We start from the raw sequence: 26,513 nt of genomic DNA, 5'->3' as shown, positions 1-26,513 counted from the left end.
TAARAGAATCTACCTCTCTGTTTTGCCTTTTGAAGCACAGACAGCAGCTGTAAACATTTCTGATGCTGATATTTTGTACCTTGCTACCAGACTGGCTTCTTTGCAATTATAAAATGAGAGTGTTTTTCGAAATGCATTTACTCCATGGGGCAGCACAACTAAGAAAGAACTGCTCAGAGCCAAGAACCTGAGCTACCATTCTTCATATCATCATTGATATGCTTCTAGGAGCACAGCCCTTCCATTTCACTGCTTTTCTTTCCTGAGGTGCAAAAAGCCCCTCTAATCCTTTTCTGCTTTCCCTTCTCTGTCTCACATGCCTTCAACCAGTATTTATTGGCTGACCTTTTGGCCACAGATCCTATATAACTGTATACAGAATATTATTCCTGCAGCAGTTAGCTCTCCCTGTCTTCAGCTGCTAAGCCTAACAAATATACCTCGGGACCAATGATTTGTTGTCTGTTAGGGAGGCTTATAATACACTGACTGGAAAGAAGATTAATAGTCTCCACTTGCAGTGTTTCACCATGCCCTTACCCCGAGCAGCAGCCAAAGACAGCCGGCAGATGCACACACAGCTCCCCCCCAGCAGCTGTGAGCAGCCTGCTCTCACACCAGCAGCACCAGGGCACTGCTAGAATGGCAGAGAAAAAGCACAAAATTCCAMCAACAGTCTCAGCCACTGCAGAAGGTGAAGTGGTCACAGCAGTGGGACTAAGGGATGCARTGCTGGAACTCACACAGCACTCCCTTGTAATGCAGGTCAGGCTCCAGCTAAGCCTGATGGATGGTTTCATACAGATTGCAGCTACACTGAAAATGATCACAGCTGCTAGAGCTTGCTTATGTTAGTRAGACTGGTAAACAAAGGAATTTGCATTATAGGAAAGCTCTGTTAGCAGATCTCACTGGTGAATTCTCCCAGACTTCAGGGGGTTTAGCCCACAAAGATACTGATTTTCATGAACATAAAGGGGGGGCTTTCTTCTTTGTACAAGAATATTTAGCTCATTATTTAAAGCTAGAAATAGACATCACAGTGAAAGATCTCCCAAACTTAATATGCAATTGCAAAGTGATTTAAATCCAAACCTATTACCTATAATAAATACAATGAAATGCAGTGGAAAAACCCCAGTTGAAGCCTCCTCATAATCAATARAGCTGAAGTCACGTGTTTGAAATATGACAGTGCAAATAAAAAATATAACCAAACATGTAGCATGTACAGATGACCACACGGTGGCTCTCAAGTACCAGAGATGAGCTATTTTAAACCAGAAATTGATGACCTCATAAAAATTCCAACATCCCTAGGATAGGCTGTACTCACTTTTCCAGGAATTCTTGCAGACCCTGACGGCGATGGTCCACGTGATGAGGATTGTTCATATTGAAAAAGGGCGTTTTAGATGGCAGGTCAGGTAGCTGTCTTTAKGAACAGGAAGAAAATACACAGTTAAAACCATGCAAGAAACAGCAGAGAAAAATGCAGCAAGCAAATGCCAACCCCAAGCGTGAGAAAATCATGGGTCATGTTCCAGAAGCTCTTGAAATCAATTTGGGAACACAAGATTAAGAAACTAAAGGGCTTCTCACAGGCCTCAAWGGGGGAAATAAATTAATGTGATTTTTCTGGTCCAGTTGTTAAGCCTGCCTCCATGCCTGGCTGGATCTCTCATGGTGCTTGTAAGACCTAAGCACATCCAAGGACAGAAAGGAGGTATGAACACCCACACTAAATTGTTATTTCTGCTGCCTGTACATAGCAAAATACAGTTCAGGTCTCTTACAAATTAGAGAGGGGCTCACCAAACAAAGGCTATCAGTACAAACCACGTTCTTGTGGGTTTAAAGCACATAAAATGCAGAATAAACTCGAGCTAGTTAGAAACACAGACCAGATTTCTGCAGTTCTCAGAATTAATACTAAACAATCCCTYCCTCCAYGATTGCCAGATTACAGATTATTAARCAGCCATATATAAAGTCACTCACAAAAGCACTGCATGGCTCTGAAGCCTCTGCCGGAGCCAAACAAATTCTCGGAAGCGTCGTCTAACACAGGATGTTTTCCTTGTAAAGCATATACTGTTTGTCTGTTGGGAAATAAAAAACATTTTACTTTGCAAATCAGCTTAAGCTAAAGTGCAGGCATGGTATTAAAAACACATCCAAGATGCTATACTAATGCCTGGGACGCCACTGGAAAGCTTGACATTAATTCATTTTATGTTAAGGACYGTGCTTTACCTCAGGCAGGACTGGTGACAGTTTTTACTGCTTCTCAGGGAAATATTTTTCATTGCTTTCTTCTTAAAAGCAAGAGATTTGGATTACAGTACAACTTACGGTAATGGGGAAAATAGACCTCAGAAGAAAGTTTCTGCAGATAATGTCAATCTTTGCAGGGGAAGAAGATAATTTTTAGCTATTCTAGTTACAATCCTGCAAACAGCTACATAGAGCTCTTCCAGTGTTCAGCTCCGCTTAAATCAAACCAAAGAAACCAATGGGACTGCCCTCTGCAAATAGCAGCATTTGGAAATTTTCCCACAGAACACTATTAGTTCACTACGAAAATGCCAATTCATCAAAAGAGAAACAATTTGTGGAAATTAAATGCTTTTGCCAAATTTTCCCAAGGAGCATACATTTAGATGAAATCCCACATAGCAGATAGGACTCCATTAGAAAACTGCCTCCAGTCCAGCCCACCCTCCCTGCCTGCCAAGAGCCATAAATCCAGAGAGCCACAAAATGCAGATTGTGGAGAGCACAAAGATGACAGCCTTCTGGAATAGAGGASCACTCAGGACACCTGACAGTTTAAGAAGATAAATGCTCTAAGAGCTGGGTAGAAGGGGAACTCAGCTGGCYTAAAAGTCAGGCAGACACAACACTTTGAATCCACTGAGAAGTCTGGATGGCCCGACTGATTTAGGGACTTGATCTCCAAAAGCCATTGTGGTGGCAGGAAGCTGAGTTGATGCTGAACAGCTTCAGAGATGCCCAGTGCTGGATCACTGAATGCTGGGTTTGGCTGGGGGAGAGTTAATTTTCTTCACAGTAGCTTGGACAGTGTTTTAGATATGTGCTGAAAACAGTGCTGATAACACAGGGATGTTTTTGTTGCTGCTGAGCTGTGCTTGCTCAGAGCCAAGGCCTTTTCTACTCCTCACCCCACCCCACCAGCAAGCAGGCTGGGGATGCACAAAAAGCTGGGAAGGGACACAGCTGGGACAAGTGATCCCAGCTGACCAAAGGGATGCTCCATACCCTATGGCATCATGCTCAGCAATAAACCAGGGTGGAAATTGGCTGGGGGCTGCCACTCAGGGACTGGCTGGCATCAGTTACTTGGTGCTGAGCATATGTTTTCATTTGCATCACTTGTCTTGCTACAGTTTTATCAATTTTTTTAATTTTCCTTATCATTATTATTGTTACTATGATTATGATTATAATTATTTAATAATATTATGAATGTTATTATTACATTTTGATTATTAAACTGTTCTTATCTCAACCCATGAGTTTTCTCTCTTTTACCTCCCCAATTCTCTTCCCTCCATCCTGCTGGTGGGGCAGGAGGGATGTGAGCAAGCAGTTGTGTGGTGCTTAGTTGCTGGCTGGAGCTGAATCACCACACGCTGGGTCTAAATGACATCTCCTCAACTTAGCAATCACTGAGAAAGCCTTGATACACTTTTATTCAGAGGCACTGATGTCTTTGAAACAGTAATACAGCACCCACCCTGACAAATCTACTGAATTTCTATTTACCAGAAATAAAAGATAAAGTTTTGGAATCAGTACTTGAAGCACATTGCAAATTTAGAAGTTTCACAACTCTGATTGCCACACAGGAGAGGAATTCTTACCACACAGACATTTAATAAGTCATCATTTGATTGCTTGCTCTCATACACCAACCGCTTAACTCTTCCACACAGGAAGGAAATGCTTTTGGTCGTGCTCCAAGCATTAACCATGCAACCTGGTGCTCTCAAATACCTTTATTTTACACTGCAATTCAAATCATTGGATCTAGATTTGGCACATTAGGAKAAYRCCTTATGTAYGTCATCCACCAAAGAACAATCAACMAAATTATAAATAGRACAGATTTAAGGCACAAAAGSACCACTATTCCAAGTGCATTCCCATTAACATATGGTGGACTACAATCATAAACACAAATGTGATTACTTCACACATCCAAACACCACTAAATTAGCTTAATATGAATGTCAAGGTACATTGAAAACAACCATATTGCAGCAACCAAATAACTTGGCAAAAGGAACTGAGGAGAATTTAAAGTACAAACTACCAGATAATTACTTGATAAGAAAGTTGTTTTCCAATGAAAACCTGAACATCATCATTCTTCTATAATGGTATCACTGACTATAACAGTGTTCTGGTTGATAAGAAAAGCTAAGAATTTTCTGTTGCAAGACACTGTGGAATGCACATGTGAACACAACAGGCTCAGCCCCAGCTCTGCCAGACCTATTACATGGCCATTGGCCAACTCACCTTACCTGTTCCACTGCATCCCAGCTGTTAAAAAGAGAATAATAGCCTCCAGCATCCCAGAAGCAAAAATTCCATTTATATCCCAAAGACAACCCTGGCTGGGACAAAAACAGCGGTAAAAGCCAAAAAAACCTGTGTGATATTTTCATACTTACATGAATAAATATCTCATAGTCTATGTAAGAATACCACGAGTCTTCTTTCTGTATCCTGGGGTCTCGCACCAAGACAGTTACAAATTCCTGTAAGTGCATAATAAAAATCAAGCAATTAATTTCAGAAGACAAAGGCAGCCTTAAAGACTCTCTTGATTGTTCTGCCGTTCCACAAACTACTGACTCAGATTAAAAGCTGAACTGCTGCTTTATTGAATTTTGCAACCCTATAAATGGAGAAGCAAAAAGCAATGAATCATCTGAGCTACACCACATGTCTGGGAAAGTCCCTGCCAAATTGCTAGCTAAAAAGGAGTATTTCAGATTAAGTAATATTGGGAAAGTCATACGTGTTTCATGCTTGGGAGCATGAAACACCTAYCTTGGTAGTGAACTAAACATCTAACATTCAAAGACACACATGTAAAGGAGAATGTTTAGCTGTTTTAGGCTCTTCCCACATTTGCAAGCAGCACTGACAAAAAGTGCAGCTGAAATGCGGCACCTGGGCATTTCTGTTCCAGTCTGCCCCTCAACCTGCCCAAGAAAGAAACATAGCTGCAGAGCATAATTTCCCATTTTGGGGGGACAATTATATAGAGTATTTGTTGTAKAAGTTGTCACATCTAGCTTATTGCCTTCTAATTTCTACATTTATATAATAATTTAGATGGATCSCCAAAGAGACAGACAGAGGCCTGTGGATGTTACTGTAATGGAACTGGACATCACTAATGGGAATTGGAAGAWAATTAAGAATTAAATGTTTCTGAATACCCTCAGCTAATGATCAAAACTTRTTCTAGGAAAAAAAAAWMATYAACCAAAAYCCCCAAAATMCTGAGAAATCTGTATTAATGTTAAGATGAAAAGTATCCCTTTAAAATATAAAGGTCAAAAGTTTGTTTAAATACCTGCTGCTTCTGGAGCAAATGCATGGGYTGCCATACTCCAGTTGCTCAAATAAGMTATTCACCCCAAAAGCTAAGCCAASCACACWGCAGAGACTTGCTAAATAAAAGCATTTCMCTTTAAACTGTAGATACACTCCCCCTGAGAGGAAGGCACTGCACAAGATCTCCAGGTACAGGAATCGACTGTGGGAGGAATGACAGTGTTTCTGGTAAAAAAACATGCTTTTTTTAGTACATATTTGCATAAATCAAGAAATCTTGAACTGGAAAGCTCTCAAAATGTGTCTTCCTATGCACAAACCAAAGACATCAGAAATAAAAGCTTTACTCTTCAGCTAAGCCCCTGATACACTGCAATGTACCACAACTGCAAACCTTCAGTGGACTGACAGGAGAACTATAAAAACCTTGAAAGGCAAAGATGATACACTTTTTTCCTAAACAACTATTCCATTCTGTAGGTAGCAGGGAGGCATTTGAGGTCTGGATTAAACAATTTTCCTCTCAGATTTCCAAGTGTTAGTGCTTCGAAGTTTGGGAGCCTGTGGCCTGATGGCAGGACAYAGCCTTTGGTTTTATGTCACTTAGCCCAGCTCCTGTCACCAGGGTGTTTTCTGTACTATTGGAGGTTACCCTTTTGGTGAATATCATGAACACCTTGCCAAAGAAAGTGCATTTGAAAAGCTCCTGCCACCTCTGCTGCTTTCTTCCTCGCTCAAGAGCACCAGAGGGCCAATTCTCCCCTGCAGCGTTTTAACCCCATGCCAGCGTGACACAAGAGGAACAAATGAACAGAGCTTTAATCATTTCTACCAGCTGAGGGTCATGCCTTTACTTTTACAAAAACACTAGTGGGAGATATGAGGAARTTTTTCCTGCTCCTGATAAGATGATCAGCAATGCACTGAACACAGAGGAGGCAACCATTTTTTGGGTTGTTTTTCTCCACCTGCCTATCATATTTACCATATGTATCTATATCAATATATGTATAGCATACTTTCAGACCCACTGTACCATCTTTTTGTATCACAAGTTTTTGTCTTCCCCAAATTCCTATCTCCCTGTGTCCCACTCTTTTCCCAAGCTGAAAGCACTTTTCAATATACTTTCTCTCCTTTGCTGAGCACTAAATGCACCAGTCCTGCAAGTGGAAGAAGAGAAATWATGCCAAGAAGCTTCAAACAGGACACTGTTTCCCTCTTCCCTTCAACTGCTGCAGCACAGGAGCCACAACCTTGGGCAGTCTGCTTATAATCTGACCTTGGTCCCCTTCCTCTCATCTACCRCTGTCTCAGCAGCTTTTTGTTGACCTTCCTTTTGTCCAGGTTCCCCAAATTACCCCATTTCCAAATAACCTTCTATAACCYTCTCCTTTGTACAGAATCAAAATAGCCTTTGAAGTAAAATGCTTCTTTCAATCCTTCATTATACCAAAGTATTATGATTAAAAGTTGCTATTGGATACGCTGTGTGTTAGCGACACATCACCTTGCAAATCATTCCAAACCACAAGATTTACATTGGAAAACTTCTGTACACTTTTAACTTGCAATTAACTGGTCACTGAGTTTCAATATGGAGGAAGTTAAAACTCTTCAGACTCTACCTATCAAGAGGAGATGTGTTGTGGGTGCTGTGGCAGGCAGTGTCTAAGCAAAAAAGAACTGAGGCAAGAGAAAAAATGATCCGCAAAACAGAAGAGCACCTCAGCAAACTGCAGCCCTTTCACACAGTCATTGTCAGCTTTGATTTGAAAAAAACAGGATTTCAACAGAAGACTGGGTGTTCCTTTTTTCCCCCCTTTATTTACTGAAAAATGACAACACTAAGTTTAGAATGAAGCAAGAATGAACAGTAAGCAACTAGAAATAAAAACTAAAAATGCACGTCCTTTCTCAAGATCTAGGGTTACTTCCCCTATCAATCTGTTGAATCCAGGAAGTGTTAATCCCAATTCCCATTACAGATTTTGCTGCTCTGAAACAGTGGCCTTGCACATGTAGACTGTTCCTTCTCTTTTGACCTTTAAGTCTTTCACAGAACACAAGATCCCACTGGGAGAACAGCATTGATTTAATCCAAGCAAGCCTAACTGCCCAGTATAAACAAGGATCCACTGCCAGGAAAGGTGCTTGTGCTTTCACATCCCTAGAGATGCAGGCCTGTAAAAAACAAAATTCCTGTACAGGCTATGCTATGGTCGAAGCAGAGTTAGATGGCAGAATATTCCTCCACAAGATTGCTTTTGTGTGCTCAGCCCATCCTGCATTCTCTGGTGACAATCAGGAGATTACAGCAGTACTGAGTAACAATTATTTTTCTCTGTATGTGTTCATTCCCTCCCCATCTTGCTATACTCAATAAAATGACTATTCTCAAATAATGCACTGTCCACCTGGGGGAGGTGACACTGACCCCTCCCTCCCACAGACCACTTGAAGACTAACTTAATCATTTGTCACAAAACTGTATTGCAGTCCAGCTGTACAACACAGGAAACTCAGTACAAGAGCCAAGGTTTCAGGGACTTTTTACTTTTACCAGCTGCAGTCTTGTCCAAGGTATCTTATTCCCCTGCCCAGTGYTGCTTGKTTTTTCCAAAACTGCAGACCTAGCTACTATGCCACATTACATGTATTTTCAGTTTCATTTGTTGTTTTGGTTTTTTTTTTTTCTTGGTTGTGTTGTTGGAGGTTTTTTTAAATTGAGGGGCACAATTTATATCAATGCATTCAAGAATGATGTGTGTCCTGTAATGCTTCAATGCAACAATTCTCTCAAAACCAAAATTTACTGCTGACACTTCAAAGTGTCCAGGCTTGGGCATGGAGGCCTCTTGCACTGGGAACAATATATACTTGAGAGAGCTTTAATATATATACTCAACAGAAAGCTTCTGAAACATGTGGCATCTCCTTTTTATTCCTCCTCTCTGRAAACTGCTAAATTCAAAGGCAAAATATTTTCTATCCAAATTGCTAATGCTACAGCTTTGATATGGATCCCAGCAGCCATGCTGGCCTGAACATCCTCATGAATATTCAGAATCTTCAAATCTGCCCCAAACACACTCATAAGTACTTAACAAGGAGGAATTGCAGAGCAGTGRATGTGCCTTTTAATTCCTGGCTAAACCAGTTTTAGGTTTTTGGTGGTATTTTGCTTCCCTGTCCTCAAGGCCAGGAGCAATCCAAGTAGACAGGGTCACACATGAATGACAAAATGGMCAAAGTGACACCCAAACCTGGATTACACCTACTCCCTCATGGTTACAGATCTGTGCAAAGAACATGAGTGCTGACAGCACAGCAAAAGGACAGCACTGAGGTCACACAGACACAAGCATGGAAAAACAAAATGTTCCTTTTGGATCTGCCTCAAAAGGAAAAAYACCCCATGAAGGCAGCTGAAGCAAACACAAGAAATCTTTCTCTTCTCAGTTTTCTTTTTCTGTTATCTTTCCCTTCTCACTTTTCTCTTGTTGGATATATTTCTGCATAATGAAATTGGTTCCTCAGAGATAAGGATCAGGCAGAAGCCCTACTATATAGAATTTGACCACAAAAAATGCATCCTTCTCAGAAATCTCTAACATTTTCCTACTAGCAAAATAGGAAAWCTGACATGGAAATATCTATTTTTAATATGGAGGAAAAATCTRCCACAAGAAGGAGGAATAAAAACAATCTCACGTTGGTTGATTATTTGTATTAATCATTTCAGTTRCATTTTAATTCAAATGTCTGTGCTCAGGACTGCATCAGGTGACAAGCTTGTGCTGCTGTTACCCATCTGATTAGTCAATAACCCCTGAAGAGTAATTTTCCACAAAGCTTCCAAGAAAAATAGCGTATCCCATCAGGTTGCCTGTTAGTAAAAGGATCAGCCACAAAGAACATGGGGCTTTTCACTCTGTGGCTGTTGGCATCTTCACTCCATGCATGCTGTGTAGTTAGGCTGATAAAGGACTAACAGCTGAGACAAAATAATTTGTTGAAACTTTTAATGTTCATTGGACTGAAGAGAACATACAAGTGGGATTCTTGTGGTCCATGCAGCTGGTAATCAGAASTCAGACCCAGCTCCAATCATCATGTCCAAGAAAGCCTTAAAGGCTGATAAAAAGAAGATTCCATCGAAATCCTTCTCTCCCATTTCAGTGTCTGAGGCGCTGATGCACAGTCACTTACTCTGAATGRGTATCTGATTCTTCCATCAGACTTTAACAGAAGGAACTGGCACTGCATCATTCCAGAATATTCTGTATCCTGGCAACTAAAAGTATGAAGAATACAACCCATCTTCCCTGATCTATGCAAACCTTAATGAAATTCAATCCACAGCTGCCAAACTTGAATCCCTTTTTATTAAAGCTTAGATATGACTTACCTGTTTTTCATGTTTTGGCGTCATCTTCTCTGGTTTGCAGTAAAAAAAATCAACCTGAAAAAAACCCCAGAATAGACATCAGATTGACATTTAGTCGTTACATAAAGATCATTATCACTTTTGCTATTTTTTTAGTGGACAGTGGAAAAAGCCGGGCTTAGTGCCTTATGTAGAAGAAAATGTTTGCATTAAATACATATATGAATTTATTCATTTTAAAAAATAATCTTTTTTAGAAACATTGGGCTAGCAATGTTCTCTATATATCTGTCATACTTGACAGGCCGAGTGATGCCTGTCCATCTCTGGAATTCAGTGCTTTTCTTTGCTCCAAGGGCCACTCAGGGTTCATCCTTGTACCCATCTCCCCACAGCTCTGCTCAGCCAGCATTCCCAGTGCACAAACAGCCGAGGCAGAGCTGCCTKTGCCTCACCTCCAGGTGCTCAAGCACAGGTCTGTGTGACTGCAGCTGAGCTCCAGAGACTCTAAAACATCTGAGCCAACAGAATCAAATGGTCCTCTCAACCATTTCCCTGAAACTCAGAGAACTGGAGACACAAACTGCTCGGATCCTGAAGGCCTGCTAAAACTCGGGCTACATTTCACAGCCTCCGTGGTTTCCAAACCTCCATGTAGGCAAGGGTATAATTAGACGAAATTGAAACACTCCTGTCATWAATTTACATTTAAAACCTACTCTTTCTCTGAAAATCCCACTGAGTTTTTAACTGTGTTTGCAGTCCAAAAAATCAGATGATTTGCTCAGGACAGGCACCCACATGGGARGAGCAGGATAGCTTTATTTACTCGCCAGCTTACACACACATCACCTCCTGTTCAGTGGTACRGAGCTTGAAGCTGCTCTTGTTATTGTACAACATCTCTAAGTCGAGCCCAGCCAAGGAGTGCTGAACACCCCACCCCTGCCCAATGTCTCTTACAAATGCTTTCAAATTACAAGCTCCACCCATTTTAGTAAAACAGGGCGCAAAGATAACACACAGACATTTCTTTGACCAGGAAATTATACTGGAACAAGCACCCCATTGTCGAATTTCCATAGGATCAGTTATATCCAAATATGATACTCTATTTCCCAATAAAAATGCCTATATAGATGTTTAGGATTTCATCCTAAAGGGTGCCCTTGTACAGCTCCCTTCTCCATAAAGATAAGGCCATCATTTCACTTCCATAGCTAGAATGGTACTGATAAAATAGGAACATCAAAAACACACTCAAATTTTCTTTTTTTTTTAAACTCCATTTATTTATGCTGAACTGGCATGCATGTTCTGAGCTGAAGTTATAGAAGAGCACTCAAACACTTCTTGCTGCAGAGTCAAGCACCTCTGCAAGGTGGGGGTAAGAATTTGGCTCACCGGTTCCAACTGCTCTTAATGCAAAAGTATATGAGGAACTTTCCTTTTGGGGAGAGAAATGGCTTTCAGCTCACAGGAGAGCACWAGTACACATCACAGACCTTTCATGGAATTGCACAATCATTTTGGCTGCYTCCAGGATATGAAGTCCAATCTCTGACTGACCACCACCTCGTCCACCAGGCCATGCCCTAAGGCCCATGTACAATAATTTCCTGTATGGATGGTGACTCCACCAGCTGCCTGGGCAGTCCATTCCAATGCTTAAAAAGCCTTTCTGTGAAGAAATTCATCCTGCTGTCCAATCTGAACCTCCTCTGGCGCAGCTTGAGGCCATGTCCTCTTGTCCTGGCTGCCTGGGAGAAGAGCCTGATCCCCACATGGCCACATCCTCCTTTCAGGGAATTGTAGAGAGCTATAAGGTCAGCTGCTCCTCAAAGGACTCACTCTCCAGACCCTTCCCCAGCTCTGTTGMTGTTCTCTGGACATGCTCCAGCACCTCAATGTCTTTCTGAAGTGAGGGGCCAGAACTGGGCACAGGAYTCRAGGTGCAGCCTCACCCGTGCTGAGTACAGACAAAAAACATTGTGCAGGGCTTGGGCTGATTGAAGATTCTTTCTGCTATCTCTCCCCACTGAGTACAGTTGAAAATCTATATAGTTTGATGTTATTTTCTCTCCTTTCTGCTCTGGTAAAATGTGGGGTGTTTTTTTTTTTCAAAATGGCAATTCAAATTTTTTTTCTAGTTCTGTATCTTTATTCCATCAAATTCTGCAGCTTTTTTCTCTCCTATGTCTATGCTGATTTAAGTGAGAAATTATGGAAGCCAAAAATATCTCATTCCTAACACTGCTAGTGAATGACAAGGCTGAAATAGCACTTTTCAATTTGTCATCTGTTTTTCTAATGACCAAGTTATGTGTCAGTGCAGGTTAGCAAGAACAGCTTAAACTCCAAACAGCAACCATAATTTAAAATATTTAATGGCAAAAAGAAATTAATATTGCAACACCAAAAAGCTTCCTAAAATATTTAAAATACGTCAGTTTTTCATCAAGTAATCTGGAAAAATAAAAAATCAGTAAGGGAAACACAAGCCTCCCAAAGCTGCCTTTTTTCACTGATTTCAGGGAGATTGCTCAGTCATGCTGCTGCAGCCACTTGCAAACACACTAAATGCAATATTCTGTCTGGTAGCAAGATACATATTTGGGGACTTCTGTAATACATAGAAAAGCCAGAACACACAGTGAAGCCAGTGAAAGTTCTGCTTATGAAGTGGTCTTTTTATCTTGAGAAAAAAGCTACCCAAAATACCACTGATGGAGAGAAGCAGATATCAGAAGACAAACGGGAGGCTTTCAGTCTTTTCACTCTAAACAAAATTTCCTCTGACAGGGAAATGAATGAGTGCTGGGAAACAGAATCAAAAAAGCCAGCGGTAGATCTGTAGTTCTGATAAAACACTTTCTGTTGTGACTGGGAAAATGGCCCCACATTGATTTGAGTATGTTTTTGTTCTGCTTCTGATCCATTATCAGTCTGAAGACTTTTTTCATTTATCAGTTTCATATAATTAGTGTAATAACTGCTCCTTGCGGCACATTTTTTGATGGTTCTTAATTGCATAACCAACAAAATCGCCAGGGAACAGCTCCACAACCACCAACAACAACCACTCAAAAGCAAAAAGATTACGTAGGATGAACTGCCATACTTCCTGTGCCTAAAAAAGAATCAGGAAGAAGAGGGGGAAAAAACCACCAGTACTGCAGTGCTTTTCATACGGAAAACAGATAAACTGCAGTGTTATTCCAAAGGGTAATAGATAAATAATAACAGGTATTATATTTTATTTAATATTTGAGAGATTAATTTTTATTTTAAAATCTAAATTAAAACAGATAATTTAATATTACTAAGGAAATACCCATTAATAATGTAGATGGATTGCTCCTAAAGGAGGAAGTAATTTCTCCCCAGCGTTCCCAAACTCAGAGATGAAAACTCAAGCAGTAGCACAGACGAAAACCACATCAACTTGCTCTGAGAATGGCATGAACAAATGCAAGCCCTCCTGGCTGCCTCCTGGTAGCTGTATTAAGCTGCACTGAATTTCACTCATTTCTGGGGAGTGGTGTGCACAATATCCTTATTTCTCTGGGAGTGCTCATGGATTCCATGTGGCCAGTGTCTGCTCTCAAGRATAAATGCTGGTAGTCAGCTCATCCATCCATCCACCTTTGGTTATTTCTAATCATATAACTAAATGACCACCTTCAGCATTTAATGGGGAAGTGTGATTTATTTTTAGACCTTGGTGATGACTATTCAGTCACAGGCAAAGTCCTCAGCTGTGCTTTCAAGGTTGTTCCCATCATCAGTATCAAATGAAACTTTTATTCAAGGCTTCAGTATGACCAAGAGAGAGAGAGATGAAAATTGAATCTCTAAACGCTTACAAATCATTCCTGCATTTTATGTTTTGCTCACCTTAAGACTCAAAAAAAGTCATAATCATTTTCATTAACCGCCTGTAGAAAGTTCAGCTGCATCTGTATGTGGAGTTCATTATCAAAAACATACCCATGTGCACCTGGCCACATTATATTCCTGAAATTTGGATGGATTTGTAAGGAAAATACACATGCAGGGGTGATGGTAGAAGGGGGAAGAATATGAAGAATAAATATGAGATGATGCTAGCTCTGGAGAGTTCAAAAAACCCCAGAACCATAATAAGCTCAATTTCATGCTAAAACATAACTATTAYTAAGATTTGGGATAGAATAATGCAAATTTCTTTTGGGGAGCATACATTGTACTTGCAGGAGCCTCAGGTTCCAGACTAATTCTTAAAGGTCAGTCACTGGCAAGGAAAGTCACTGATGCAGAAAGAGCATCTCCTGAGATGGCTGTGCCACTGCTTTCCAAGGGAGTAGGAAATAAAGGAGATAAACCCCACTTAGTACTAACTCACAGATGGTCAGAAACATGGATAAAATATTACTATAGCTTTAAAATGAAGGGATAACAAGTGGGAGAAGGCAACGTTAACTGGTTTATGGRAAAAAAAATTGTAAGATCAATTGCCTGAAATTGTAAGATCAAAAATACTGATACACGTATATATCCATGGAAAGGTCTTCTATTTAGCAGTGACATAGGTGGGACTTACGCTGCAACCTCAGAATACAAAAAATAGACAACACCTTGAGGGCTTATTCCCCAGTTTTGAAGAGAGAAAAAAAAAAAAAAAGAGAAAGTTGTATGTATGAATATATGCCACCTRTATAAAGTGCACCATTCTGTGTTGCAAACTGACCACATCCTAACAYAGCTTGGCATTTACAGCAATCAGCTATGTGGCTATCACAGAACTACTGYTCTTGTTGATGGGAAAAATTGTATTCAAAACCCTCAAGCAGGGCCTTTCACTCAATCTAGATCAACTCAAACTCAACGTAAGCAAATGCYTTCTACCTCCCCTGTTCCACTTTAACACTTGGGGTCAACCCAACTGCACTGATCAGAGTCACAGTCATGAGCTCACTTCTGCTCCTCACTGTCCACAAACCAGATTGTGAGGACTGAAACTCCAGACTGTGCAGGTCAYAGAGTATCTTTCCTTCACTCATCTATCCTGATGGTTGTTTGCCTCACTCTCCCTCAGCAAATTACTGTAAGGATTTGTTGGTCAGAAGTGGAAAGAATATGAAAGACATCAGCATTTTCATCTAAACTCTACACAGCAGTCAGGGGTCTGCAGCCTGCTTCGTGAAGTCAACAAATTGTGAGCAAATCCTTCTCCCCTCCCAGGCTCAAGGTACCTGTTTTCATCAGTTTTGCATTACAGTAGGTGCAGAATCATTCAGTGCTGAGCAAAAAACAAGCACACTGTCTAAATTGCTTTTAAAAGAACAAGGGCTTTCCAAACCACTGACAGAATTCACACACCTTCCCTTCAACCACAACGTAATGTAGAAAGGCACTGCCAAATATGCCTTTGTGGCTRCACTTGGRATTCCCAGCCACTGCTGCCAAGACTCTTAGTTAACRACTCTTTCCTATGGGATTTCACTACATTTGGTTTCTAAATGCTTGTTTATGGCCACCAGGTATAACACAGCTTCTCCTTAACCATTACATTGGCATCCCCAGTCAGCCATTCCCTTGTCCTGCAATATTCCTGGCTATCAAGACATGTTTTACTCAAAGAACGACTCTGGATCATTTAAAAAAATATACACTAGATAAAGAATTTTCATTCATTTCAGAGGAACTTGAGAATCAAAGAGTTAATGAGAAATACTAATTTCCCTCTACGCTCCAAAATAAATACACCACAAGGATTATGGTGTCAGGTGTGGGTCACAGATTTCCAATTACAGTGGTATTAYACCACGCTTTGAATTGCTTCAAGTTAATACCATATTGCTGGACAGCAGCATGACTTATCCTCCAAGCCTCTCTGAAACCTCTAAAAGCCTAAAGATAAACAAGGAAAAAGTACTACGAAATCTGTTCACAGTAGGAGAGAACATCACATGTTTCCCAATTGTCCTCTTTTTCTTTTTTTTTTTTTTTTTTTTTTTTTTTTTTCTGGGTTGGTTTGGGTTTTTTGGAGGGTGAGGGTTTTGTTTGATTGTTTGGTTTGTTTTTTGTTCTTCAGGCTCAAATTGCAGACATATGCACAACCAAAGGACTTCATGGATATTCAGCAGTTTCAGTGGGTTGCTGATCCCAGAGCATCTATTACTTTGGTTTTCTGATATTAGAAAAYACTGGTAAGGCTAGCACCGGCATCTTGGGCTTTTAGCAACAGCTACAGCACAGCATTTTGGGTCAAGTCACTGAACAATACATGCCTCAGTAGGTCATGGCAATTATTTACAACTGAGGGCTAATGCTTGCCACAGCTTCTGCAGACAAYCTGGGGACCACACAAAACTCCTGCAGCTCCAGCTCCTGTGTTTTCCAGGCAGCCTGTCAAGCTGGCCTGCCATGTGAGCCTGCCTTTGCTACTCTTTCCAATTCTTATGATGCTTAAGAAGTRGATTAAATACTTTTGTGACATAAATGATCACAGGTTCCATTGCTATGACATTTTCAGAAAGCTGACAGAGATGAGGCAGTCTTTGAAGGGAAGCATTGGTGACCTTCGAGGTAAAGTTTCAGGAAGCATGCGTGCTCCAGAGAGCTTTTGAGATCCCTTGAGCTAGGAGAAATCAATTTCAGAAGAAATAGCAGCCTTGGCAAGCCAGGAAATTCAGACATCTTTTCAGCTGTACTCAAAATGGAAAACACTGGACAGACACTTCGTTTCTTTTCTGACAGTTAACAAAATGGGCACACCACTGGCACTGAAACTACCTTTGAAAAGAGAAAGAAACCAAGTAAATTCCAGCTAAAACCACACAGCACCTGTGTACTTTCCATGTGACAGTTCCGTTCAGTTACATGAGTGATGACCAGGACATACACATTGTGCACTCATAAACCTTAATCAGACCTTATTAGATCACCAATACAGAGAGATAAGCCACCCCTAGGTAATTTTTACCTGATGCCAGTTACTAGTGACAMATCAGACAGCTGTTACTTTTAGAAACCAACAAAGTAGGGAGTGTAAAGAGAGACAAAAGTATTGTCATTTCAGAATACAGATTAAATTCCTAAGAAAAATATTAAATGTTGCTTCTGAAGGCAGGTTCAGAGAATGTATGCCAGTTTTTCTTCCAAAAATTCTTGTTTCTCTCAGGAACTAAGTATTTCATTGCATTAAATCAAATTAAGTTGCCTTAAAAATAGCATCTTTCTTAAGGTTTCTCTGTAATAATTAATTTTTATTTATCACACAAAATAAGGGCCGATAGAAGCTGTATCTTTGCTGCTGAGTAAGCAGAGCAAAAGTCAGTACATATCATGCAGTCTTATTGCTGTATTTCCTTCTCTCAGAGGCAGAAGCTGCCATCACCTRACCTTTGCCTTCCTGACCCAACCGCTGGAACATTTGGAACCTCATGTGCCARAAATTTCTCCATTTTGCTCATTTCAAACTCTCTTAATTTATGATACAATTTTTGTCTGCTGCTTGAACTGCTGCTACTTAGCACTACATGTTTTATCTTGGCCTTTTTCCTGCTGYGGATTTCCTTATTCTGCCAAAACAGCTCTTTTTGTGATCTGCTACCTGGTCCAAAGCAGGAAGTGGTAAATGTTTGGTCTTGTGCCCCGAGAGGAAAGTGAAGCAAAAATGATAGTTTTGGCTGCAACCACAGAATCAGAAGCCCCAGTCTCATGCCGTGTGTCTGGGGAGATGGCTGGGAAAGACCCAGCACAGATATAGTAAAAAAATGAATAGCTAATCAGAACATCCTGAGGCAGACTGATCCTGAGTAGTCTGTATAACCACAGTGAGCTGAACAGGAAATATTGCAGCCAATACTTGCAATAAGTCAATATTGCAGTGTGCCTGCAGAGCAGTTTGATCAACTCTCTTCAAACTATTGCTTTTCTTGTGTCTTTTAAGTTGACCAAGCCCACAAAGGAGCATTACAACAGCGCAGCTCGATGAGACATCCAGTCTTTCATACCACAGCACTTCACTCTTTGGGCTCTCTCCTTTAAAGAATCAGATGGCCCATTATTGCCACAAAATCTTATCTCTGTAGCTGCATCTTGTACTGGTTTCTGAGCTGCGTATATCAACCATCAAATTAACCATTTAAGAATGTATGAACAGCAAATTAAGCTGGGCAGTTGGCTTGTTCAACAGGCTTTGTTATCTTCCTAGATGCTAGCCTGTGCTAGTGGCATGAAAACAGTATTTTGGAAATAAATAGCTTCTAAATAGTGTAACTCATTACTAAAACAGGCAATTCTGAGAAACAAACAGTGATTTTTGGCAGGAGAAACTTTACATGAGACTGACCAGTAAGAAAAACAAGCTGAATAACAGTGATTCATCCATATCCTTGGATATTTCTCACTTGTGTTGTGCCTACTGAATGTTAAGATGTGATTCCGGTTGTTTTCACTCCACTACTGTACCGTGACTTCAGAAGAGTGATATCAGCTTTTGGCTAACTCTTGGCACGGGAGGCATGTGATGTGGCAAACTTCTTTCAGAAGTTGTGAGAGAACAGCAGGAGGCATGTCAAACATACAAAAATAGGGAAGAAAAGCAGCACTTGAGCTTGAGTGCTCTGCCATCACAGCCAAGTCAAAGCAGTTGCTGGCCAGCCTGGAACAAACACAGATCCAGATCAAGTGATAAGAGAAGCAAAGGTAGAAAACTTAATGTTTGAAGGACAAGTATAGCCCACAGTTTGCTTTCACAGTGCCCAAACCCATGTGATATTTTTCCAACAACAAATTCAAGTAGACCACAAAGTGATCTGAAGAACAATTTGTGCCTTCAGTAGGAGAAAGATGTCACACTCACAGAGCAGATGCTGCCTAAAGGATAAGAATGCACAGATCTGTATGGCAAGCCTACGGGGAAACAGTGGACTGAGATGAAACTGGCTTGTGTTAAATAAGGCTTGCTCCAAGTTCACTTAAACATATTTACTTCAGACCAAAAAAAAMCCACAATCCAGTCTTAAAAGAGAGCAAGTATCAATTTATATAATCACACCTCTAACTAAACCAGTTGAAACTTATACATTAYGTACAGATGTATTTGAAGTACTACTTCGTGATCCTACAGTTAAATCTATACTAAATGTCCATCACATGGCTGGTGGGATCTGATAACCACACAGAGGTCCTCTCCAGCTCTACTGGTTTGTAGAAACACAGTGGTGTTGCAGGGACAATGGCTTTTCTGCCCAGGGCTGTGTATGGATCACAGAACGAAACTGCAATCACAGCGCCTCAGTGAAACCAATGGGCCAAACCAAGAGCAGAAGGCACCAGGCACACCCTCTGTGACTGGGAACCCATAAAGGAAAGCCCCACTGCAGGTGTCCAGGTATCCAGCCTACTCCTCAGTGCCTGGGACTTTCCTGCAGAGCTGACACAATTAGGTCACTAGTGTCACTGGAGATGTAAACAACCATTACTGAGGGCACATTCCCCTTTACAGGTGAGTTTCGAATCCTGCACCACACTATGCACAGGCAGGCGTTTCACATACTCGGAAAGCAATCTGTAAGGCCAGTACTGTCCTTGGCAGGGTCTGTGTTATTGTTCTAGCAGGAGAACGGGAAGGAGAATGGCTGTCATCTAGATTAAACACAACTTTATCAACTGTAAAAGCTAGTTATTAACTGACTGCTGAAATCCAGAATTTCAGCTACACTAAAGAGAGAATAAAGCTATTAATGGTTGGAAAGTTACCTAATTTAGCCAAGCGTCCAGAGAAAAGACAGCATTCTTTAGAATTAAGCTTTGTTAGAAATCCAGTGAAAGGGCAATCATATACATGAACCCAATTATAATTTTTTTCCACACTGCCAACAAACTTCTATTTCAGATGTCTAGGACAAGTCAATTACCCCCAAGACTGTAATGACAGTCTGATCCTCAGATGGTCAAAATAGTTCTGGAGTGTCAGCTAGTGTTTGCCACAGTGTAGCTCAGATGCTGTAAATCCCAAAGCCTTATTTTTTTTTCAAGCAAACTTATTACTCTAAGAAAACATATTTAATATTCAAAACTCACTTTGGTTCAAAGGATCTGTGACTCTGGAAACCCTGGAGAAAGTGGAAGAAATATTTTTGAAAGAAAATCATTGCTTATGCAAATATGTCATAGCACAGTATATTATTTTCCCAGTCTGACTGAAACCTAAAGATTGCCTTTAAAATAGTCCTGTACTTTAAAATAGTTTCTGTAAAAATAGTCCACTGTACTCCAAATGATCTTTATAGTTATCTTGCATCAGTTACAAGGTTTGGTGCAAATTCCAATGGCTAGTTTTCCCAAGAAAATCAAGATGCTTTCTTTGCAAGCTAACCCGGACTATTAACACCAACCTACCAGGGTTTGCATTAAACCCCTGTGATTCAGCTGTGGAAAACTCACAAAAAAAAGACCTCAGCCAGAAGAGGATCTTGCRTTTCTACTCTAAGGTTTAGCACTGTGCTACACACCTTCTGTTGATGTCTTTTTCCTAGCCAGCAGATCTTCCAACTCAGCACATTCTGTGATTCATCCTCATCCACACAGACCGGGGGGCACAAAGAGGTTTTCTCTCATCCAGAAGGACTAATTTGCCTTCCTGTCTCCCCAGCTCCAAGCAGTCATACCTGCAACCAGTGGCCAGACAGATCTAACAAAAACCGGGCAATCATAAATGTTATTGGGTGCACAACAACTTGTGTCTCAGCCATTTAACACCAGTCTCATTATTTCACATGTCTGAAGACATGTGAGGRAGGCTTTGGGCTGTGCATGAGAGACAAGGCTGTGAGACTCAGCTGTTCTCTAAGCATGATTGCAATGACACTGCGTGCCAACGTGACTATTTATACACAAGTGCCTGGCACGTCACCGGCTCTGGAATTATCAACACATTCTTCAGTGCCTGGGACTCSCAGATATGTCCCTTCTCCCTGTAAACACTCCCCAACACCTCCATCGCCACCACACCTTTCCATACGTCATTGACAGAAATTAACTTCTTCTGGGAAAAGGCATGCTGCTCTTGGGGAAATAAAGCTTTCCCCTCTGGGGAGACAACTGAAGAYCTCAAACAGAAGCTAAAGTTATGACTAATTTAAAACCACACATCASCATTACACAATTAAAACAAAGAAGTTATTAGAAGGCAAAACTTATCACCTGGTGACTGTTGCTGTACACAAGAAGCAAGGTAGGTGAGCAGTTAAAGCCTCCCTGAGGGAAAGGAGGAGTAGGAACTTGAAGGATGTGTTGGCAGCACACAAACAGAGGTCAGGGTAAATTACTCATTGTCAATTCTATAGTAAAATAGATGCTTCACMGGAGTAGAACATTTGGCTCTGAAACCTAGTTTCAGTTATATGTGAATGCATCTTCCTAGACATCTCTGGTCAAGAAGAAAGGGTGAGAAGCAATTTTCTTAACCCACAAATCCTTTCAATATCAAGAAAAAGGAATTCCTCCATACCACAAAAAAAAAAAAAAAAGCATGCATGGAGGGTACATAGCTTTCTCTTTTAATGCACAGGAGTTACCAGAGAGAAGATACAGAACAAAATCATTGCTGGTTTACTTCTCAAACAAATGGAACTCAATGGTGCGCATCCTGGCCCTCAGCTCTGTGACAGCCTGTAACCCCAGTCACACAAAGATGCTGGAGCAAAGAGAAACTCCCTCCAATCCCATCAAGTCCTTTCAGGCCGGGCTCACAGGGCCACGCTGAGCTGTAATGGTTTTTGCAAGGCTCATRTCTACTGGGAGACAGTTTGACACAAGTCACCCTGAGGGACAGTGCAGTGCCGCTGTACTGTGAACACCTTGAGCAACATGAGCACAGCAGCAATTCAGAAACGTACCCTATTTAACTGTAAAACACAAGAAAACAAGCAAGAATGAAGTAGGCGTGTTAGTCATGCCTGTCACCTAAGTACTGAAGGAGTGAGCAGAGCAGAGAGCAAGTGAAGGCCAGCACAAAGGCTGGCAGGCAGTGTGGGCTCCTCATTCCTTTAGAGCTCCTTTCTCCGTGGAGAACATCTGACCAAATAAGAAAGGAAACTGAAACCAGRAGCCCTGAGGACATTGAAGGGTTCTGGGAAGAAATTTCACTAATTAGACCTTGAGAAGARAACTACTGGTTTACATTTCTCCAAGTTGAAAGAGGATCCCTGGAGGAATACAGGGAATTGCAGAACCATTTGTCATTTCATCACTGGATTATGTTCCATTAAAACTCCCACTGTTCTTCTCAGTCTACAGAAATCTGGACAAGCAGGATTCATACAGCTAAACTTAGATGTGAATGCTCACAAGGTGTCTTACCTAGGGTTCAGCTGCTGCTCAAAAAGAGGGTGGATCCACTGTAGGCCATGTGCCAGCCTCATACAGGTGTYTTGATCCCTCAGGACAGTCACCTTGAAAGGCACACATCATGACCATGTCCAAACTGCTGGATGCTGCACAGGGATTGCTCAGGAGACCCTGCTCCTTCTACAMCTCCACCATGAGGGTGCAAATGCTCCCAGCTCCACGCTGTCTTTGCAGTCTCTCTGCTTCTTCTTTCCCTCCCACGGATGCCTGATTTTAAGAGAGCTGTTGACCAAGCGTGTGATTCAGTTGGAGCTTCTGCCAACAAGGGAATCGTGATGGCAGTCTGCTTTCTGTGGGTGGGGAAATCACTCCTGCAGCCACCAAAGAAGTGGCATGACAAGCTTTTTATTTTTGCCTTCCTGTCCTTCAATGTCTATACACAAAACATGAATGTTTTGTAAACATACTAATCAAGGATTCTTCTGGGTTTGCTTCTTTGCCCCCAAGCTGGGTAAGAAAAGTGCTTCCAAAAGGTGTTTCTATTTTTAAGTTGTGCATAGAGATGATACAATGCAAACAATGATACAAAGATCCAGAGCCAAACACTACACAGTAAACTTGTGCATGTTGGTCCCTGAAGACATGAAACATGATTTGCTTCTCTGTTCCAAGAGTTATCTCACCAAGAAGTCAGGAATTCCTGTAGGACACACAGCCGTGCTTTTATCTTTCTATTTTTAGTATCAGAAAAACAAAAAAGTTGCTGAGAGGTTTTTTTGGTTGTTTTTTTGGTTGGTTTTTTTTTTTTAGAAAATAAAAATATGCAAGAGAAAATAAAAAGAGAAGAAAGAAAAACCACAATATCCTAAATTATCAAGATCTCTTTAACTTCTCTGTTTACAAAAGCCAAAACCTTATGCATACTACACACCACACATACAGAAATAAGATCCATGTGACACATTGCAGGGATATGATACACCTAAGCTGTCACCTGTCTTACACTACCTTCCTACTCCCAGAAAGCAAGAAACACCCCCAGCAGTCCATGCTGCTGGGTAAATGTTCACAACTKTTTTGCTTCGTGATTTATTTTAGTGTGGGTTTTGCTCTTTTGGCTTTTTTGGGTTCTGTTAGCACTTTCTTTTTAAATCAACCTGCCAGAGATGTGCTTCCTTCTTTCACATGGAGAAGTTACGAAACTGCATRATAAAAGCAGAGAAGTTGCAGTTGCCTGAAATGATGGCAATAAGGAAACATACAGAGCAAAAACTGACTAAAACAAGGCCACAAGACTGGTTCAGCCCTTTATGGTCAGAAAGGCCCCAACTTCTGCCTTGGTACTCTTGAGAGTATCTCTCACACCCCAGGAGAAGGGTGGGAGGAGGTGAACACCACATTGAAACAAGTGCCTGGCTCAGCCCAACAGGCCAAAGGCAACGTTGTTCTGTGGCTGAGGCAATAAACTGCCAAGGGAAGGAAGGAAGGAAGGGAACATCAAGAAAAGGCGCTTTAGGGTTGCTTAACTACAAATATTCAAACTGATGACTGCCATGGCCTTGGTCTGGGTGGAAAGAGYTATTCTGTAAGAGATCCATGGGCAGTAGTAGCAGAAAGGGCTCTAAAATTTCTGTGAACAGAGCCTTCATCCTTATAATATTTTGCTTCTCATCTTTTCAGTCCTACTATTTTGCATCAGTCACATCACCACCAATGCTGGCTCTATGGTGACTGCCCACCAAGAGGTCCACTTTGCCAATAGATGCTTGATTCAGTGCTCCACTTCCTCTTAGGCTTGAGAATGGCTCAGTTTGACCCAAATCCTCAGCAGTTTTTGCTCTCTATGGCAGAGTGCTTGGGAAGGGAAACACCAGGACACTCAGAGCCCTCAGCACAGCAGGGCACCCCTCAGTGCGACCTGAATGCTGCACTCTGCTAAAAGCATCTCATCACTGTGGGCATGCAGAGATCACAGAATAAGCACAAGCATCAACCAGGGCTGGTTAACAGTGCTGCCTCCAGAAGAGCTGTTCTTCAGGAGTTAATGTGGAAAAGCACAGCTATTTTGCAGTGGTACAGGAGCAAAATACTTAGTAGTAATGTTTTCAAAACATTTGCCTCCTTTTATAAAAAACAATTAAATATAATTATTTTCCAAATAAAATTTAAAATAATAATAATAATMATCATAATCTATAATAAAGGTACAAGTATTTRTATTAATAAAAGCATGGTATACCAGTGAAAATCTTTAAACTCATTAAAAGGCAAATATTTCTTAGATTTAATGTAAAACATACATGATAAACAAGAGACTTCTGGATTTCAAGCCAAGCATYATAAATAATACCCTAGGCTGAGTCAGGCATAATTATTATTTGCATCATTGACACAAAAAAAAGCATTGGTATTTCCACTTTTCTAAAGGAAGTCCAGTTTTGTGTCATTCAGGAAAGCCCTGCCTTGYATCACTTTCAGTTTCWGTTATCCCTWGCACAAATAGGAACAACTTCCTCYTCACTTGAGCTMTTTCTGTCAACTTGAGAAGCTGAGTGGGCAATGAAAACTCCAGCTGCAGTTTCCCTTGGGCCATGGGTGATATGGGAGCCTCAAACACACTCGAGTGAGCTAGACCCTGATCCTCAGCAGCTTGGCCCCATATCTCTGCCTGCCCTTTTCCTTCGGACACTGCTAGCAGAATTAGGCAATATTTGCTCACAACTGCCATATCCTTGAAGGGTTGTGAGAGCACCCAGCCACTTGTCCTGATGTGATGGTCACGGTGTCTCTAGAAGGGGGTGATCCCAGTGAGGGTGAGACAGGCAGCAAACACAGGCATCTCAAGGAAAAGCACAGGCAGCCCTGTGCCTCCATGCTCAACTCCAGAACATGATCCAAGGCAAACCCAACAACCCTTGGTCACCGGACTTTCCTCTGGTTTATAAACCAGTTCGTTTTAATTGCACACTGTGTTTTCATAGGCTATCTTCGTACGCACCTAAAAATTTCTCATTCTGCTTAACTTGAGTAACACAGAATTTAAAAATAGCAATAAGGCAGTCTCCTGACTAACAAAATAATATTTCGAATACGTTGCATTTAACACAAAAAAACATGCTACGATATATATTATGTATTTGTATAGCATCATACAATATACATAATTTATAATTTATATACACAACAACATGTGTATATATACATACACACAGAGCCTTGGCACATCCCTGTGATCTTTAGATCACGGGTGCCAAAGGCGATGGATTTGCTGTAGCGAAACAAAAAGGAGTGGTCCAAAACAAGATTAGCAGTTGCTTAAACCGAATTTTCTCCCTGCCCGGCGTTAATCATTGCTAARAGCAGCCACAGCGCCGTAAACAGCGGCGGAGCTCTCTATCAAAGAACAGGGTGAAAAACACACTCCGAAGGGCCGGGAGAAGCCGAGCACTGCCAAGTGCCGGGCCACAGAGCTGCCTGCAGGCCGGGGATCCCGAGCCGCTCCTGAAGCACAGCAGATGCCACCGAGCCCTGGCATTGTCCCCGGTCACCGCAGCCCGGCGGAGCACGGCCCCGGCGCTCCCCGCTCCACGCACACGGACACAGCCCCGGCCCCCGGTTGTGTGGAGATCTGACACCCCCCGCTCCCAGTCCCGCTCCCAATCCCRYTCCCATTCCGCTCCCATTCCCAGCCCCGCTCCCATTCCCGCTCCCGCACCGCTCACCCTCCGCCGCGGCCGCTGCCGCCACCCTGAGCCCGGGGAAGCCGGAGCGTCACCGGCAGCGGGCGGAGCCCTGTCCCCGCCCCGCCCGGGCCCCGGAGAGCCCGAGCAGCAAAGAGTGGCTTTCCCCGAGMGCAGGGCTCGTCTGCGCCAGCGGCTGGCGAGGGGGAGGAGGCTGAGTCCTTCGGCCGCGCTGATGGTGCGCGGAGATGTCCGGTGACCTGGATTCTGATCACATCTGCATCTTTATCGCATCTGCATCCTGATCACATCTGCATCCTGATCGCATCTGCATCCTTATCACATCTTCATCCTTATCACATCTTCATCCTGATCAAACCCGCGTCCTGTGATCCAGTCACGCTGTTTGAGTTAGGCTCTTTGGTGTTTAAGCTTGTAACCTCAGTTGTAGTCGCCCGATGTGCTGTATGGGATTGCGCCTTAAGCACGCATCTCTCTCAGAC

At 41.8% G+C, this 26,513-nt stretch overlaps 1 protein-coding gene across 1 annotated transcript in view; it reads right to left on the bottom strand.

Moving 5' to 3' along the window:
* SNX10 (sorting nexin 10) overlaps nucleotides 1–26,125 on the bottom strand; it is a 33,582-nt gene extending 7,457 nt beyond the window's left edge. The window contains exons 1-5 of the mRNA XM_057365486.1: nucleotides 26,053–26,125; nucleotides 10,010–10,063; nucleotides 4,704–4,790; nucleotides 2,002–2,102; nucleotides 1,337–1,435 (exon numbers count right to left, since the gene is read on the bottom strand). Coding sequence (XP_057221469.1) covers nucleotides 1,337–1,435; nucleotides 2,002–2,102; nucleotides 4,704–4,790; nucleotides 10,010–10,033 — 311 coding nt within the window. The 5' untranslated portion in view covers nucleotides 10,034–10,063; nucleotides 26,053–26,125. The remainder of the gene's footprint in view (nucleotides 1–1,336; nucleotides 1,436–2,001; nucleotides 2,103–4,703; nucleotides 4,791–10,009; nucleotides 10,064–26,052) is intronic.
* Nucleotides 26,126–26,513: the final 388 nt, after the last annotated feature.

Source organism: Malurus melanocephalus, unplaced genomic scaffold (assembly GCF_030028575.1).
Source record: "Malurus melanocephalus ecotype Western Australia unplaced genomic scaffold, MMel_1.1 scaffold_53, whole genome shotgun sequence".
Classification (NCBI taxonomy): domain Eukaryota; kingdom Metazoa; phylum Chordata; class Aves; order Passeriformes; family Maluridae; genus Malurus; species Malurus melanocephalus.
The sequence above is the reverse complement of the archived record's forward strand: the minus strand, read 5'-3'. Positions and strand labels throughout refer to the sequence as shown.